Raw genomic sequence first — 19,406 nt, forward strand, 5'->3', positions numbered from 1 at the left:
TCAATCCTGATTTAATTTTTTTAATATTAATTGAAATTAAATTTAACCAAATTTCAATTATATTTGAATTTAATTCAATTTTAATTGAAATTGATTAAAATTTCACTTCATATTAAATTAAATTAATTTTATTTATTATATGTTGAATTAAAATTCAATTAAATTTCAAATTAAAAACAAATTAAATTTAAATATGTTTTAATTATATTCAAATTCAATGTAATTAATTTAATTTACTTAAAATTTTTTGTAATGAAAAAAAAGAATTTCGAATGGGCTTTGAATTTGCCCTGTCCCTATCTATTGATTTAATAAATAAATTCAAATTTAATATTAAAAATTAAATACAATTAAATTAAAAAATTTGTAATTAAAATTACAAATTTTAAAGTAATTTGAATTGAATTCCGTGTAAATTCGAAATGAATTCAAATAATGTTGAGGGAAAAAAAATTAATAAAGAAAAAAATAAATATAAAAAGAAGTGATGGCATAATTTTTCTTTGGAAGCTATCTTAATATTTTTAAACAAGTTTCGTGGGACTGGGATATTAAATTATAGGGACAATTGTCCTTCAAGCACCCTTGACGTTATGGAGATCCCGCAAAATATCGCATTAATTCTGGTTTAAGCAGATACTACCGGCAACTCTATGGGACGCAGTTCCGCTGACTATGCTACTCGTCTCCATATCTCATAATGGAATGATTGGCACAGCAATCTATTTCGTTCTTGCACGCAATAGAAATAAACCCGGATGATGACTTTATCGTCTAAGAATGGTCGTACTTTTAATATAGAAAAAAAAATTTTCGACGAAAAAAATACATTTTGTTTTTTATATCTCTAAATTTTAATACATTCAGTTTTTAATCTTTAATTTTCAATTATCAATTTACAATTTTTTACACTTTTAGTTTTATTTCTTTTTCTATTTAAAATTTTTACTATTTTCAATTTTATACTTTTAATTTTCAATCTACCATTTCCAATTCTTAATTCCATTTTCAAATTTCAATTCTCATTTTATAACAATTTTAGTTTTCAATTTAAACATTTTTATATTTTTAGGTTCAACTTTTAATTTTTATTATTAATTTTTAATTTAAAATTTTTACTATTTTCACTTTTCAATTTTCGACTTTTAATTTTTAGTTTTCAATTTTAATTTCCAATTCTCAATTTTTAATAATTTTAGTTTTCAATTTTTATTTTTATTTTTTAATTTGAAAATTTTAATCTTTTTAGTTACAAGTTTTAATTTTTAATTTTCAATTCCTAATGTTTCTAGTTTTCAAATTTAATTTGCAATTTTTAATTCTCAATATTTAGACTTCATGTTTTACATTTTAATTTTTTTAAAGTTTTCCAGTTGTCTTAATGTTTAAATGTATTCAATACATTTTTAGTTTGTAAAATCCCTTATTTCTAATTAGATATAAAGTTTCTCTTGAAAACACAATTTTTTTTTAATGTAAAATAAACTTTATATTGAAGGGATGAATCAGTGTAAAATTTTGTCTCTTTCGAAATAATTTAATAGGATAAGTTCTAGTTCCGTTCTCAGGGATCGAGGATAATTAGAACCGCAAATATAATTATAAATTTAGCTGACTTCGTAACTTCCTTTTCCTTTAACCTTAACTTGAACCGGTTTGCAATTTGGAATTTACTTCTACAATGCACTTCAATTGCTGATATTTTATAGAATACAAGAAACGAAAATTTTACTCGCACATGGATGTAAATTATTTATTATTATAACAATTCGAATTTGCTCAGGCCCTGTACTCAAGTAATAAATTAATAAATAATTTTAGTCTAAAAAGTAGTCCCATAGAATTTTTACATGAATTTTATTAAATATTAGGTGGGAATTTAAAAAAATATTCTTTTTATAAAAATTAAAAAATTACAATTTTCTTTTTTTTTGAATTTCGCGCCAATACAGTTCAATAAATTGCCGCCTAGACGGCATGAAAGTTCTCTCACAAGCGGAATGAAGCAAATAGAACCAGTTGATAAATTGTTACTATAAAGTCGCAGTCGTAGTAATAATATAAAATTATTTCCTTTTAGTTATAAAATCAATAATATTATAAAATTAGAATAATAAATAAATTGTAAATAATTCTACTGAATGGATAAAATTAGAGAAAATAAAGTACGGCGGCAAATAGATTATTTTATTCATAATAAATTATCTAATAAAAATAATTTCTTTTATTTTCTATTTATTTATTTCATAAAAATAAAGTGATACCTAATTCTATTATTTTATTATCCTTTATTAATAATAGAGGAATTTCGTCTATTGTTTTATTATTTTATTTTAAAAATACAATATTAAAAAAAGAGAAAATTAAAAAAATACAGAAGTCGCTATTATTTTTTCGACAAAATAAAAAATTCTAATTACAAAAACATAATGGATCGAGTAGCCGTTTTCTCACGACTTGATTTAGTCTCGATCGTATAACACTGAGTGTTTAATCAATGCAAATAATTAGCGCTTCATCACAAGTTTCATGACTCCTGAGTTACTGGTGTTTTAATCTAATCAAAAACCATTAACTTCTGCCAATTTATTTTTTTTTCAATTTCTTTCCCATCTAACGCATAATTCTCGTTAATTGAAAATTTTGCAATGAATTAGCGAGTGAACTTTATATTTATTATTAAAATGAAAAAATCTGTAAAATTTGCAAACTATTCTTGAAATCGTCTAATTAGGCCAATTAGGACCGCGGGTAAGCGTTAAATAAATAATACATAATTAATTAGATTCTCTTCAGAAATGAAAAAGTATTCTTGAAAGTTTTAAATATATTCATAAATCATAATTTAAATGTAATAATTAATAAATATTTGAAATTTAATACAGATAAATAAATTTAAATATAATATATACTTTAAATTTAATATAGCCAAACAAATGAAAATATAATAAATAATTATTAAAGACTGGGTATTTTACGATAAAAAATACGAATTTATTTAATTAAAATTTCAGTAAAATTTAAAAATAATAGTTAAAAAAAATTCATCATTCGGGACATTTTTTTTTCTTTTTTTTTGTTATATCCTGTTAAATTAGAAAATTGACACCCTGTCACGGTGTGTTCTGTCAAAGCATAATTGACCGGATATGATTACAAAATTGAAACTAGTTTTTTGCATTCCAAATACGTTGGAAAATTTTCCTCTAATTATACTTTTATGTTATTTAATTTCTTTTTAATTATCACGTCACTCGTTATTTTATTTCAAATTTTTTTTTTCTACATTATATTAAACTTAATTAGTTTTTAATTTAATTGGATTTAAAATATCACGTTGAGAAAAATTGTACAATTTTTTTTTTATTCATTCGTCGTTCCTAACGTAACGACATTTCATAATAATTACAATTTTACGTAACAATTTATAAAGTGAAAAAAAAGAAGGAGATTTTTTAACGAAACAAATTTTTAGAGAAAAATAAAATAAACTGGATTTATTAGAAAAAATTCGTGGCATGAAAGAAATTAATTTGTTGTGCTGGAAAAAAAGAAAGTAATTAATGAAACGGTGAAAAAATTTTTTTAGTACAGCAAAAATAGAAGTTGAAACAAAATTGGTAATTATACTTGGGATTATGTCATTATTTTAATATCTATCAATTTTTATGACTATTGTTTATTTTTCAAAATTGTGGAGCAATTGTAATAAGTGTCATTACTTTAAACTACAATTATAATATGTTTGTATTTATCGTAAATATTGCAAATGCAATTATTTTTATTTACTATTAATTATTGTTACTATTTTAAATTATCACTGACTGTAACTATTAATTAGTTTTTAGTTTATTATCGTTTGAAAATTATTCACGCATATTACTGAACGGAGAAAAAAATTCCTTCGCGATGGGATTCGAACCCATTTCATTCAGACTTCGTAAGTCAAGAACCTATCCACCTGACCACTTTCACACTTCACAATAAATTTCAATTTACCACCAATTTTATTGTTTTGTTATGATTATTCATATTTTTCTTATAAATTTTAATTAATTAATTTAATAAATAAATTATTTAATTAATTAATTAATTAAATTAATTTTAATTTTTTTTTTAAATTATTTTTCTATTTATGTACTTATTTTTCAGTTTTTCATTTTGAGGCAAAAGTGTAATTAATATTTATTTATGCTACGGTTTTTCGTTTCGAGACGAAATTATTATTTATTTATTTATCTTTCGTTTATTCATTTCAAAATAATCATTGTCATAATTTAATTAATTATTTATTTTCCACTTCTTCGTTTTAAGCTCAAATTATTATTATTTTTTATTTACTTAATTATTCATTTTCCATTTTTACATTTCTCTCCGTGATTTTTGTCGCAGATTAAAAACGATTAATTATATAATAAAGAAATAAATGGATAAATAAATTCATAAATTAAAAAAAATAAATAACTACAATTTTATATAAATTATATTCTTGATTTTGAATCTAAAGAAAAACTTTCCTTTACTAAAATTATTAGATAACGAAAGAAAAATATTTATATTTGCAAAAAAGAACTGTAAATTACATGAATTGGAGATTTTGTCGGACGATATCAAACGTTTTGATCGTCTCGCGCCTTTATAAAATGCTAAAGTTCACTTTCTCCATTATTGTCTAATGTTGACTTTGCAAAAAAAAAAATTCCTTCCTTTTTCAATTACAATGAAACTTTTGAGTGTATATATGCAATTTGCACACACTATCGAGACAATTTCGTATCTTTTAAATTGATCTTCAATTATTGCTCTTCCATATTCGATAAATTATAATAAATGTTTATATTTCCATAATCAAATTCACTCTAATAAAGTGGATCTCCATTTTGTAGGTTGTTTTTTTTCTTTTTTTGATTTTAAAAATATAATTTATGAGCAATTTTCTAACCACAGGAATAATACCTACATAATTAAGACAAACGTCTCGTGACATTTGAATTTAACCCACTTGCTTTCGTATCGCGCAACTAAATCAATAATTTTCTATTGTTCGATATTTATTTTTCTTTTTCTGTATAATCGTCAAATTTGGAAAATTGAATGTGTGTTATATAATTGGATATAATTTGAAATCGAGATGTGAATAAATGTAATACATTTTCGATTTTTGATTGTAATCAAATTGTCAAATGTAAAATAATGGAAAATACTTTTTTATTCACAAAATAGTTAAAATTAAAATATTTAAAATACCATTTTACACAAAAATAAAAACATTTAAAATACTATTTTATAAAAAAAAGTAAATAAAGAAATATTAAAAATTGGTTTAAAAAATTAATTAGGAAAACTAATTTAAAAAGTTTTTATGAAAAAAAAAATCCAAAAAGCGAAAAGTTTACAAAAAACAAAATTTCCTATTTCACAAACTTTGAAATCATAAAAAATTGCAACTTTGAAAAAAAATTTTTTAAAATTTAAAAAAAATTAAAAATAATTAAAAATAACAATTGAATAAATTTTGCTTTTAAATCTTTATTGTTAAATTGATTTATGGCTGTAGAAATAAAATAAGGGAATATCCTTTGGCGTTGGTATTTGAAAATGTGATACTTTTTTCTGTAAAAGCTCTCTCTTTCTCTCATTCTCTATTATCACATTTTGGAGAAGAAAGTAATCCTTGATGAAGAACTAAAAAGTGCTTTTCAAAGGTAAAATGCGATATTCCAGTGTTGGAAGGCCTTTGAGTGACTTTGTCATATTTTTTTTCAATTCAAGTATGTGCAGTGCCTTTTTCAACTTTGGTAATTGGCGGAAAACGAAGTTCACTCTACCATAGAGGAAAATGTATATCTCTTTCGCTTCTCTTGTTTTCGATGAAAAGGTAATAAAAAAAAGAAAAAAGTGAAAAAAAAAGAAAAAATGGTCAAGTCATTGTGCGCAATACGCATATTATTTTTATATGCGAAAGGAAAAAATTTCTCCGCAGATAATTTTATATATATTTCAATTACAAAACATTAATTCTATTTATTACTTTTAAAAAAGGAGACATTTAATTACATGATTTCATTATTAATTAATTTATACCACTATTTTGATATTTTTTGAAAGTAACTTTTTAAATAAAAATTTTAAAATTACAAAAATAACTATTTCAGGAAATATTGTAGCAAATACTTCAACTATTTTAGCAAAGATTTTAGCTAATATTATAGCAACTATTATACTAACTATTTTATTAAATATTTTGTCAAATACTTTAATTATTTTATCAACTATTCTGTCAAATATTTTAGCTACTACTTTATGACATATTTTAGCAGCTATTTTATTAAATAATTTAGGGAAAATTAGCAAAATTTTAGCACACAATTTGTAAAATATTTTAGTAAATACTTCATCAATTTTTTTTATTAAATAATTAAAGAAAAGTTTGCAGTATATTTAGAAATAATTCTATAAGATTTTAGCAAGTATTTTATCAAATATTTTGGCAAACATTTTAGCAAATATTTTAGCAACTATTTTATCGTCTACTTTCTTAAATATTTTTGGAAATACTTCAACTATTTTATCAACTATTCTGACAAATATTTTAGCAACTACTTTATGAAATATTTTAGCAACTATTTTATTAAATAATTTAGGGAAAATTAGCAAAATTTTAGCACATAATTTGTAAAATATTTTAGCAACTACTTTATGAAATATTTTAGTAACTATTCTAATAAATAAATTAATTTTTTCGATTTTTGGAAGACGTATATAAAAGGTAAAAGAAAAACACTCTTTTACTTTTTTATAAAATAGACGACGTTTCGGTGGTCAGGTTCGCCACCATCATCAGGTCACTTTAATAGAAAAAAATTTTTTTTTAAAAAAATTAATACAACAAAATTTTGAAAATTTAAATTTAAACAAAAAATAAAAAACAATTTTTACCTAGTTAAAATCAATAAATAAACATCACGTCAATAAATTAAAACATAAATAAACGCAATACAACAAAAAAATAAAATATTTAAATTTACAAATCACAAACATATTAAAACGAGTGATTAGTCAAACTGACTGAGCCGGTGACAATTTTCGCGTTATATACAGTCGATGGGGTCAATGACCCGCAATCGAAATATTATGAATTATAACCATTATTTCAATTTATTAAGCAAAGGAAAATAGGAATTACTAAGAAACTGTATATCTTCCTTCTTGTTAATAGTAAAATTATTGCATTTAATATAAATCATCTCAGAAATTAATCGTTTTTTATAAGAAGTTTCATAATCTAAAATTTCTGCATCATCAAAATTAAAAGAATGATTATATTCAGTTTGATGTTTGTTCACAACGGATTCGAGGTTTTTGTTTTTATGCTCGCTAATTCTTTTTTTCAAAGTACGCTTTGATTCACCAATATATGTTGCAGGGCAACTATTACAATTAAATTTATAAACAATATTATTATATTATATTTATATATTCAATATTATTAATATTTAATTGTGTTCCTCTATTTTATTATAGATATGTGGACGACACACTTTTGTGCGTCCACAAAGATCAAGTCGAACTTTTCATTGACACTTTTAATTCGTTTAATATTAATTTAAAATTTACTCATGAACTAGAAATGGATAATAAAATTAATTTCCTAGATATGACATTAATAAAAAATAACAATCAACTCATCACTAATTGGTATCAAAAATCCATTTCTTCTAATAGATTGATAAATTATTTTTCACGTCATCCAATTCAACAAAAGAAAAACATTGTTTACAATTTATATGATAGAGCAATTTTATTGTCTCACAAGTCCTTTCATAATGAAAACATTAAACGAATCTTTAAAATTTTGCAAAACAACGATTACCCTTTAGAATTTATACAAAAAAATATTAAAAAACGAAAACATACATTAATTCATAAAACAATAGATAAAAAACAAACTAACAATGTCGTTAGTATTTATCAACAACTACCTAAAATCTGTATTCCTTTCAATGATATTTATTATCAATTATCTAATATTTTAAAAAAATATAATTTACTTTCTATTCCTATTGTGGAAAAAAGCTTAAGCTCTGTAATAAAATTAGGAAAGGACTTGACAAAAAAGTGGGATCGGAATAATATTGTTTATAAATTTAATTGTAATAGTTGCCCTGCAACATATATTGGTGAATCAAAGCGTACTTTGAAAAAAAGAATTAGCGAGCATAAAAACAAAAACCTCGAATCCGTTGTGAACAAACATCAAACTGAATATAATCATTCTTTTAATTTTGATGATGCAGAAATTTTAGATTATGAAACTTCTTATAAAAAACGATTAATTTCTGAGATGATTTATATTAAATGCAATAATTTTACTATTAACAAGAAGGAAGATATACAGTTTCTTAGTAATTCCTATTTTCCTTTGCTTAATAAATTGAAATAATGGTTATAATTCATAATATTTCGATTGCGGGTCATTGACCCCATCGACTGTATATAACGCGAAAATTGTCACCGGCTCAGTCAGTTTGACTAATCACTCGTTTTAATATGTTTGTGATTTGTAAATTTAAATATTTTATTTTTTTGTTGTATTGCGTTTATTTATGTTTTAATTTATTGACGTGATGTTTATTTATTGATTTTAACTAGGTAAAAATTGTTTTTTATTTTTTGTTTAAATTTAAATTTTCAAAATTTTGTTGTATTAATTTTTTTAAAAAAAAAATTTTTTTCTATTAAAGTGACCTGATGATGGTGGCGAACCTGACCACCGAAACGTCGTCTATTTTATAAAAAAGTAAAAGAGTGTTTTTCTTTTACCTTTTATATACGTCTTCCAAAAATCGAAAAAATTAATTTATTAAATAACTGTGGAAGAATTTACTAAATATTTAATATTCTAATAAATATTTTATGAAAAGTATAGAATATTTTAACACCTATTTTACCAAATATTTTTATAAATATTCTAGCAAACACTTCAATTATTTTGTTAACTATTCTTTCAAATATTTTAGCAACTATTTATTAAATATTGTAGCAAATACTTCAACTATTTTTTCAAATATTTTAGCAAATATTTTTGCAACTAGTTTATTAAATATTTTAGAAAAATTATCAAATTTTTTTTTAACAACAATTTGAAATATTTAAACTTTTTAGCAAATACTTCGCTTATATAGCAAATACTTTACCTTCTTAGTAAATACTTTACCTTCTTAGCAAATACTTCACCTTTTAAACAAATATTTTACCCTTTTGGCAAATATTTTTCCTTTATACCAAATATTTAAAATTTTTTGTAAATATTTTAGCAATATTAGAATAAATATCAAAAGAAAAAATCAGTTTCTCAAATACGTAACGACTTAATTTTAAATGTAACGAAATCTCCTCTTTTCTAATATATTTGTCAACCTACATAATTCTCTCAATAAAAACCAGAAAAAATTCTATTTTAAGAAACGTTTATTTAAAAGTACCTAACTAGTCATTCATATAATATAAGACATTTCTCAGAAACATAATAAACTTATAGTTAACTTAAATAATTAGCACTTGTCACTTGTTTTACATTTTATAACCAAATTGTAAAAAATCGTCAAAGCTTACAGTTAAAAGTAACCAATGCGGTGATAAATTATTATCATTATCAGCTTTTTGCTATTTTTATATATAAATTAATGATTTCGCAAAAATCAAGCAAAAAAAAAATCATTGCTAAATAGTCTACATATATCCTGCGGATAAAATAAATACTTACTGATTCAAGAATGCATTCACTGGCTTAAAAACATATATATGGGCAATTCCACGTGAGATTTCAGTCGACCTCTTAAAATCGGCCGAAAATATTTTTTTTCTATTCTGTATTGAAAAAAAACAGATACGTATTTTTTTATTATTTTTTTGGAGGCCAAATTTTTGAGTTATGAATTTTCAAAATTTTCGCTTTTTAAATGTAGGTATATTTTTAATGTCAGATAACTCAAAAAATATTGCTTCTTTTTATTTTTTGACAAGAGAAAAAAAGTTTTGTTTTTCTCTCTACTTTTGAATAATCATAACAACAAATTTTTTTTTTTCATTTTTTATTAAAAAAATAAAAAAATTTTATAAACAAATTAATTTTTTTTAACTTTGGGTATGATAAATTTTTAATTTTCTTTTTTTAAAACATACCTGGAAATGATAAGAAGGTTTTGCAAAAAGTTTCAGAGTGGGCCTGACAAGTTTGATGGGTCCAAAAAAATAATTAAGCTGTCCATGCAGGTCGCACGCACGTGGCACAATGGGATTTTTTTACAATTTATTATTAAAAATTGTCTAGAGCCTACAAATTTTGTCGGATTTTGATTATTATTGAATTTTTAGGCTCTAAACAATTTTTAATAATAAATTGTAAAAAAATCAAATTGTGCCACGTGCGTGCGACCTGCACGGAGAGCTTAATTATTTTTTTGGACCCATCAAACTTGTCAGGCCCACTCTGAAACTTTTTGCAAAACCTTCTTATCATTTCCAGGTATGTTTTAAAAAAAGAAAATTAAAAATTTATCATACCCAAAGTTAAAAAAAATTAATTTGTTTATAAAATTTTTTTATTTTTTTAATAAAAAATGAAAAAAAAATTTGTTGTTATGATTATTCAAAAATAGAGAGAAAAACAAAACTTTTTTTCTCTTGTCAAAAAATGAAAAGAAGCAATATTTTTTGAGTTATCTGACATTAAAAATATGCCTACATTTAAAAAGCGAAAATTTTGAAAATTCATAACTCAAAAATTTGGCCTCCAAAAAAATAATAAAAAAATACGTATCTGTTTTTTTTCAATACAGAATAGAAAAAAAATATTTTTGGCCGATTTTAAGAGGTCGACTGAAATCTCACGTGGAATTGCCCATATATATATAGAATAATTCCCAATGAGAATTAAACATCGCTCTTCTACATTTTTTGTTATAGAAAATTAGTTATGAAAATGAGCAGAAATATTTTCTACGAAAAAAAAAATCTCAGGAGAAAATAAAATTAACAGCCACTATTGTCAAGATCATCTCTTTTTTTATTGGTGAAAAATTGTCTTTTTTCTCTATTTCTCCGTTTGGTTTTCTATCTCAATTAATTAAAAAATAATTAACATAAATGAAAAAAATTTATTATTTATAAATTTTATATTTATTATTGTAGCTTCAATTTTTTAATTTAAAATTTTAATCTTTTCCGATTTGTGAATTTAAAATTTGAAAATAGAAAAAAAAAGATGTCTTGATAATAATTTTCCGACTGTGAATATTTAATCATCAATGAGCTTTTTTCTTCTCCCCTAATCTACAAATACAAAGACTAATCGAAAATAATAACAGTTATTATAATTATTAATAAATTATATCTTCTCTAAAGAACACTCATTTTTTGTGAGTACATTTTGTTCGCACGTTCATATATTTATACAAATATAAAAACTATTTCTTTACGTTTTTTCATTTTTTCTTCTTCTTCTTCTTTGGTTAGAAAAGAAAAAAAAAATTGTGAATAAAGGCACAAGAATTGTCTTTCCAGGAAGGAGTAATGACACGTTCACCCAGTACATAGGTAGCTTGCGACAGAATTAATGTCACGATTTGTACAACATACATGTTCCGCATTCCGACCCTACCCATTATACATATGGCCCAAATGTTCAATTATTGTTTTTCTTAATTTTTTCTTCTTTTTGTTTTAGACTTTTATTGATTCATCTTTTGAATCATCTCTATATTATATTTGCTGTTCGTGAAAATTTTTTTTCTCCAAAAATGTTCTGCACTGAAAAAAAAATTTATTTGATTCAAATAACCAATTAATTGACTATTATCAATAATTAAATATTATCTTGAATCAAATAATATTTATTGGAGTCAATTAAATGGTTTAGTTCATATTTGCTTCAAATACTGAAATTAATGGTTCAAATACCATTTAATTGACTTCAATAAATATTATTTGATTCAAATAAATATTTAATTGATAATATTTAAATATCAATTAAATATCAATTAATCGATTATTTGAATTAAATAAATTTTTTTTCAGTGTGGAAAATTCTAAACGTTCAAATGAGGGGAATATTTTTTCAGTTTCGAAAATTATAGTCACAGTAATATTTATAGTAGAACAATGATAGTAATATAATTGATAATTTTCTATATCATTTTTTTTTTTTTGACAATTATTGACTTCCAGAAAAAATTTGTAAATTAAATTTTGGATTGGGAAAACTTTATTTGAATCAAACTTTTTTTGGCTGAATCAAAATCAATCAATTAAAATTTTTTATACTTTCTTGCTATATACAGTCAAATATGTTTTATTTTATTTCGAACATATTTTTTTGTTTATTTAAGGAAATAATTTATTTGCAATTCATTTTATTTTTGATAGTTAATTAATTAAATCTGATTAAATATTTAATTATTATTTATTTATTATTTATTATTTCTTTATTTATTATTTTTTTCTAAATTATGGTTCATTTTTAATTATATGGGAACATAGTAGCATAGCAGAAATAAATTTCCCTTTCATTGAACGTTCAAAAGTTTAGGAACAATTTTTTCTTCTGTTTTTTTTCTTTGATTTTTTTTACTTTTTTAATTGTTCTTTTGTTCATTTTCTTTGATTTTTCTTAATCTTTTATTTTTTCTTTGTTATTTCTTTATTTATTTATTTCAAAGTAAATAAATTTTTGTTCTTAATCTTTTTTGTTTAATATTTTTTTTTGTATTTATTTATTTCAAAGTAAACGGGACTAGCCGTTAACTTTTTGTTATTTTTCTTTGTTTTTTTTGTACTGTTTCATATTTATTTCAAAGTAAACGGGATTTGTCATCTTTTTCCCCATTTTTTTTTTTTTTTTTGTATTTTTGGCTTTGATTTTTTTTATTTTTTGTTGTTGTTATATTCCCTTTAGAGCAGTCGTGATGCAATGAGGATACTGAATAACAAGGTGGTTAGAATATTTTCACTTCTGATGGAAGTTGCGGAGCCGAAATAATAGCCACTACCTGATACCTCGAGACCTGCAGTTTCTATGCTGAGCTTGCAGTAGTCACCGTCTATAACATAAATTACACCTGTGTTCAGAAATTGATATACACTATATAGATGCCTGTACTTAATATGAATTTCCGCACGATTGCAAAATCTACTTTCTATTTGCTGTTCACGTTTGTTGACGGGAGGCTATTATATTGCAAAAAGAGAAGAGACAGATTTTTTTTCTCCCACTGCAAAATTCAATTTGGAATTGGGCCAAAAGCGAGAGAAATGGTTTTTATTGTGTTTTGAAAAAAATTCTACTTGTTTCATTTTTCACGTTTAGATAAAAAAAAAATTCTGATTTCTTTTTTCTAAAAAGGTTTTTGTTTTCTTTTTTCTAAAAAAAAAAATTATTTTATTGGCAAAATGGATTTTATAAAATATTTTGCAAAAATCTATTTTATTGGCCAAATGGATTTTTATAAAATATTTTGCAAAAATCTATTTTATTGGCAAAATGGATATTAAAAATATTTTTCAAAAATCTATTTTATTAAATATTTTAGCAAATACTTCAAATTTTTTTTTTGTGAATACTTTCAGTATTTTTTAAGAAAATATTTTAGCAGCTACATTGTAAAATATTTTAGCCTATTCTTCAACTATTTTTTTTCTATTTTATCAAATGTTTTAGGAACTAATTCATAAAATATTTCAGCAACTGTATTATTGAATATTTTAACGAAAGTTTGCAATATTTTAGGCAATAATTTGTAAAATAATTTAGGAGCTAGTTTATTAAATATTGTAGCAAAAACTTCAAATAAAAACTTCAAATATTTTATCGAATATTTTAGCAAACACTTTAGCAAATATTTAAGCACCAAGCTTATCGACTATTTTTTAAAAATATTTTTGGCAAATACTTTAACTATTTTATCAACTATTTTGATAAATATTTTAGCAATTACTTTATAACATATTTTAGCAACTATTTTATTAAATATTTTAGGCAAAGTTAACAAAATTTTAGCACATAATTTGTAAAATATTTTATTAACTACTTTATCAATTTTTTAGCAACTTTTTTATTAAATAATTAAAGAAAAATTTGCAGTATATTTACAAATAATTGTATAATATTTTAGCAAGTATTTTATTAAACATTTTGACAAACATTTTAGCAAGTATTTTATTAAAGCAAATATTTTAGCAACTATTTTAATTAAATATTTTAGAAACTATCTATTAAATATTGTACCAAATACTTCCAATTATTATTTCAAATATTTTAGCATATATTTTTACAAACATTTTAGCAAATATTATAGCAACTATTACATCAACTATTTTATTAAATATTTTGTCAAATACTTTAATTATTTTATCAACTATTCTGTCAAATATTTTAGCTACTACTTTATGACATATTTTAGCAACTATTTTATTAAATACTTTAGGGAAAGTAAGCAAAATTTTAGTAACTACTTTATTAAATATTTTAGCAACTAATTATGAAATATTGTAGTAAAGATTTTAACTACTTAACTGAATATTTTAGCAATTATTTTAATAAATATTTTAAGAAAAGTATACAATATTTTTTTTAACTTTTTGTCAACTATTGTTCTTAATATTTTAGCAAATACTTCAATTTTTTTGCTAATTATTCTTTCAAATAATTTAGCAACTACTTTGTGGAATATTTTAGCAACTATTTTATTAAATATTTTAGCAACTATTTATTAAATATTGTAGCAAATACTTACAATATTTTTAAAAATATTTTAGCAAATATTTTAGCAATGAGTTTATCAAATATTGTAGCAAATATATTTTTTAAAAAATGATGGAAAGGTGTAAAAAAAAATTATCGAAAGATGTAAAAGAAATTTGTTGATACGAGCATTTAGAACAGAAGCAACGCATAAATTTCAAATGGTGCACCGATTTACAATTGAGGAGAAAGGAGAGACGTATAAAGTAGAGACGCAATTACCTGTAAGTGCTTCGAAGTAATTAAATGATCTAGTCTATACGATGCTATGAAGTCTCTATATACATATATATATATATATATATATATATATATATAAATGTACACGTAAGAAACGAGATCCCGCAACGAACAATAAATCTGGTTACTCGATTAAAAGTCCTCTCTTTTATTTTATTTTACGCAACAGACATATGGATCTTATTTAGATTGTTTTTACGCCAAACTTCTTTTACGCTTCACTTTGTTAAAATGTTCTGGTTGCACAATTTCTGTGTGTATTATGTAGTTTTCTTTCTCATACGACTCTCACTCTCTCTTGTAACGATCCAACTATCAATTTGCAAATTTTTTTTTCTCCCCTCTCTCTTTTGTATTCATTCATTTCTAGGAAGCGTGTAATCTAATTTTATTATTAATTTTTATTCATGTTATATATCCATTTTTTAATAAATAATTACCTGATAGTTTTTTTTGGGTTACAATTCTTTTACTAAATTTTTTTTATTACAATTTTTTACTAAATTTTTTTTATTACAATTTTTTATTAAATTTTTTTTACTACAATTTATTTTTACAAAATTCAACTTTTTTTTACATCCCCCTCCCCTGTTTGGAATATGTAATATTTATTGTGAAACTGTTATATTTTCACATCACTTTAGTAAAAATAAAAAAAAATATTAATTCGAAAAAAAGAAAAAAACATTAATTTTTATTATTTTTTTATTTATATTATTTAAATTTAATAATTTAGAAATAACAATATCCAATAACAACTTTAAATAGCAATTGAATTATTAATTAATTTAAAAGAAAATTTTCAATACTAAGTTTAAATGACAATTTTTATTATTAATTTTAAAAAGCAAATTTGAAAAATATTGTAAAAACTACTTTATCATTTTTTAGCAACTTTTTTATTTAATATTTTAAGAAAAGTATGTAATACTTTAGCACCTATTTTATCAACAATTATTATAAATATTTTAGCAAATGCTTCAATTATTTTGCTAACTATATTCTTTCAAATATTTTAACAATTACTTCATAACATATTTTAGCAACTATTTTATTAAATATTTTAAGGAAAGTTAGCAAAATTTTAGCAAATAATTTGTAAATTATTTTAGTAAATACTTTATCAATTTTTTTCGCAACTTTTTGTTAAATAATAATTAAAGAATAGTTTGCAGTACCTATATTTACAATTAATTCTAAAATAGTACCTATAGCAAGTATTTTATAAAATGTTTTGTCAAACATTTTAACAAATAATTTATCAACTATTTTACCAACTACTTTATTAAATATTTTGGTAAATACTTCAACTATTTTATCAACTATTCTGACAAATATTTGAGCAATTACTTTATGAAATATTTTAGCATCTATTTTATTTAATAATTTAGGGAAAATTATTACAATTTTAGCACATAATTTGTAAAGTATTTCAGCATCTACTTTAATAAATATTTTTGTAACTACTTATTAAATATTGTAGCAAAGACATCAATTATTTTATCGAATATTTTAGCAAGTATTTTAATAAATATTCTAAGAAAAGTATAGAATATTTTAGCACCTATTTTATCAACTATTTTTATAAATATTTTAGCAAATACTTCAAATGTTTTGCTAACTATTCTTTCGAATATTTTAGCAACTATTTCATTAAATATTTTAGGCTTAGGGTGAGTTCACAAAAGTTTAGCAAATAATTTGTAAAATATTTCAGCAACTATATAGTTTACTAAAAATATAAAAAACTATTTATTAAATATTGTAGCAAAGAGTTCAACTTATTATTTAATTTTTTTAGCAAATATTTTAGCAACTATTTTATTAAATATTTTCGAGTATGTTAGCAAAATTGTAGCGCATAATTTGTAAAATATTTCAGCAACTATAGTTTACTAAAAATATAAAAAACTATTTATTAAATATTGTAGCAAAGAGTTCAACTTATTATTTAATTTTTTTAGCAAATATTTAAGCAACTATTTTATTAAATATTTTCGAGTTTGTTAGCAAAATTGTAGCGCATAATTTGTAAAATATTTTAGTAACTAGTTTATCAAATATTCTAGTAACTATTCTATGAAATATTTAAGAAAAGTTTTGCATCATTTTTAGCAAACAATTTCCAGTATTTTTTCTTTCCAGAAAGTACATTTTTGCGAATATTTCAACAACTATTATTATTTATTAATTACTATTTAAATATTAGAATTGTTAAACAATATTGAATAATGAAAATTTCAATAATTGCATATAATACTTTTAAGGTTTTAAGTAATACTATTGTAAATATATTTTTTTATCATTAATTTTCAATTAGTTGTAATTGAACAGCGTGCTGCAAGAAGCAGACATAGACGATTGAATTTCAATCCGCATTATGATTCTTGCATCAAGGCGTTCAATTAGGTATAAATATTTTAATTTCCTTTCCCTACTGCATCGTAATTATTGTACCTAATCACTTTTTGTTTTCTATACGATTATTATTATTTTTATTATTATTATTATTATTATTATTATTATTATTATTATTTTTATTATTATCATTATTATTATTATTATTATACTCCAATATAGTGTTTTTTATACTCTAATCTTGTCTTATAATTCCCTAATATTTTTTTTTAATTAAATTTCAATTTCAAATCTAAATAAGATCGATTTTCGATATTGATTAGATTCTAGAAAAAAAAAGAAAAGAAAGGAAGAATCAAAATTGATCCTATATAAAAACATGGCATTATACAAATCGCGATGTAACGAGAAGTTGAATAAATGACTCTCTTGGATCGTTAAACGTCTGAGAAGTGCAGATCGTACGATAATTAGAAAGGCTTCGCGGAGATACGCGTTGCATTAATTGTCGCTGTTAGTGAATCAAGATGGACGAGTGTGCATTTAAACGTGTGTATATATACATAAATATATGGAGAGAAAAGAGAGAGAGAGAAATAATATATAAAGAGAGAGAGTGAGCGAGAAATGAAGAGAAATACGTTTTAAGAAAAAAGAGAGAGAAAGAGAGAGAAATATACGTTTTAAGAAAAAAAAGAGAGAAAGAGCAATCTAACTACGTGTAACTAGGAGGGAAAAAAAATTGAGAAAACGAGACGAGCTAAAGTTTCGCTTTTATCTCTCATTCTTTTTCTCTTGTTCTAATTCGTCTTGCGTTTCTGTCTCTCGCACACAAATACCTATTTCGTAATTCCAGAATCCCACGGGTCGGATAACGTGAAGGTATAATCTTCCCGTGAAAATAATAATATGACTGTTATTTATTTATTTTTTTTTTTTTTGCTCAAATGAAGCGCCAATCGGTTTTACTTCATTGTAACACAATTTGTGAATCTATAATTTTTATAAAATATACGAAATAAAAAAACAAAAGAAATTTTTTTTTTATCGGGAAAACATTTTTTCTTGTCATAACCATTCCATCAAATTCGAATCTAATTTTTAATAATTTTTCTTTGAAATTAAAAAAAATAAATTTGCAAAAAATTAAAATTTATTAATATTTAATTAATTAATTAATTAATTAATTAATTTTAATTAGTTTTATTTTAGACTAATTCAGGACTAATTAGAAATAATCAAAACTATTTTATGACTAATTAGAACTAATCAGGACTAATTAAAAATAATTTAGAACTAACTAGAACTAATCAGGACTAAGTAGAACTAATCAGGACTATTTTAGAACTAATTAGAAATAATCAGGACTAATTAAAACTAATTTATAACTAACTAGAACTAATCAGGACTAATTAAAATTAATTAATAACTAACTATAACTAATCAGGACTAATTAAAGTTAATTTATAACTAACTAGAACTAATCAGGACTAATTAATAATAATTTAGAACTAACTAGAACTAATCAAGACTAATTAAAGTTAATTTATAACTAACTAGAACTAATCAGGACTAATTAAAGTTAATTTATAACTAACTAGAACTAATCAGGACTAATTAATAATAATTTAGAACTAACTAGAACTAATCAAGACTAATTAAAGTTAATTTATAACTAACTAGAACTAATCAGGACTAATTAATAATAATTTAGAACTAACTAGAACTAATCAGGACTAAGTAGAACTAATCAGGACTATTTTAGAACTAATTAGAAAAAAATCAGGACTAATTAAAACTAATTTATAACTAACTAGAACTAATCAGGACTAATTAAAATTAATTAATAACTAACTATAACTAATCAGGACTAATTAAAGTTAATTTATAACTAACTAGAACTAATCAGGACTAATTAATAATAATTTAGAACTAACTAGAACTAATCAGGATTATTTTAGAATTAATTAGAAATAATCAGGACTAATTAAAACTAATTTATAACTAA

The 19,406-nt window shown here is 22.3% G+C and overlaps 1 protein-coding gene across 2 annotated transcripts in view; it reads right to left on the reverse strand.

Moving 5' to 3' along the window:
• Positions 1–12,737: 12,737 nt before the first annotated feature.
• Positions 12,738–19,406, reverse strand: part of LOC122498256 (angiotensin-converting enzyme) — a 210,615-nt gene continuing 203,946 nt past the window's right edge. For both annotated transcript variants that reach the window (XM_043605911.1, XM_043605910.1), the window contains one exon: positions 12,738–13,100. In XM_043605911.1, the coding sequence (XP_043461846.1) occupies positions 12,952–13,100 (149 nt within the window). In that variant the 3' untranslated portion in view covers positions 12,738–12,951. The remainder of the gene's footprint in view (positions 13,101–19,406) is intronic.

This window comes from Leptopilina heterotoma, unplaced genomic scaffold, assembly GCF_015476425.1.
Source record: "Leptopilina heterotoma isolate Lh14 unplaced genomic scaffold, ASM1547642v1 Lhet_144, whole genome shotgun sequence".
In the NCBI taxonomy this organism is placed as follows: Eukaryota; Metazoa; Arthropoda; class Insecta; order Hymenoptera; family Figitidae; genus Leptopilina; species Leptopilina heterotoma.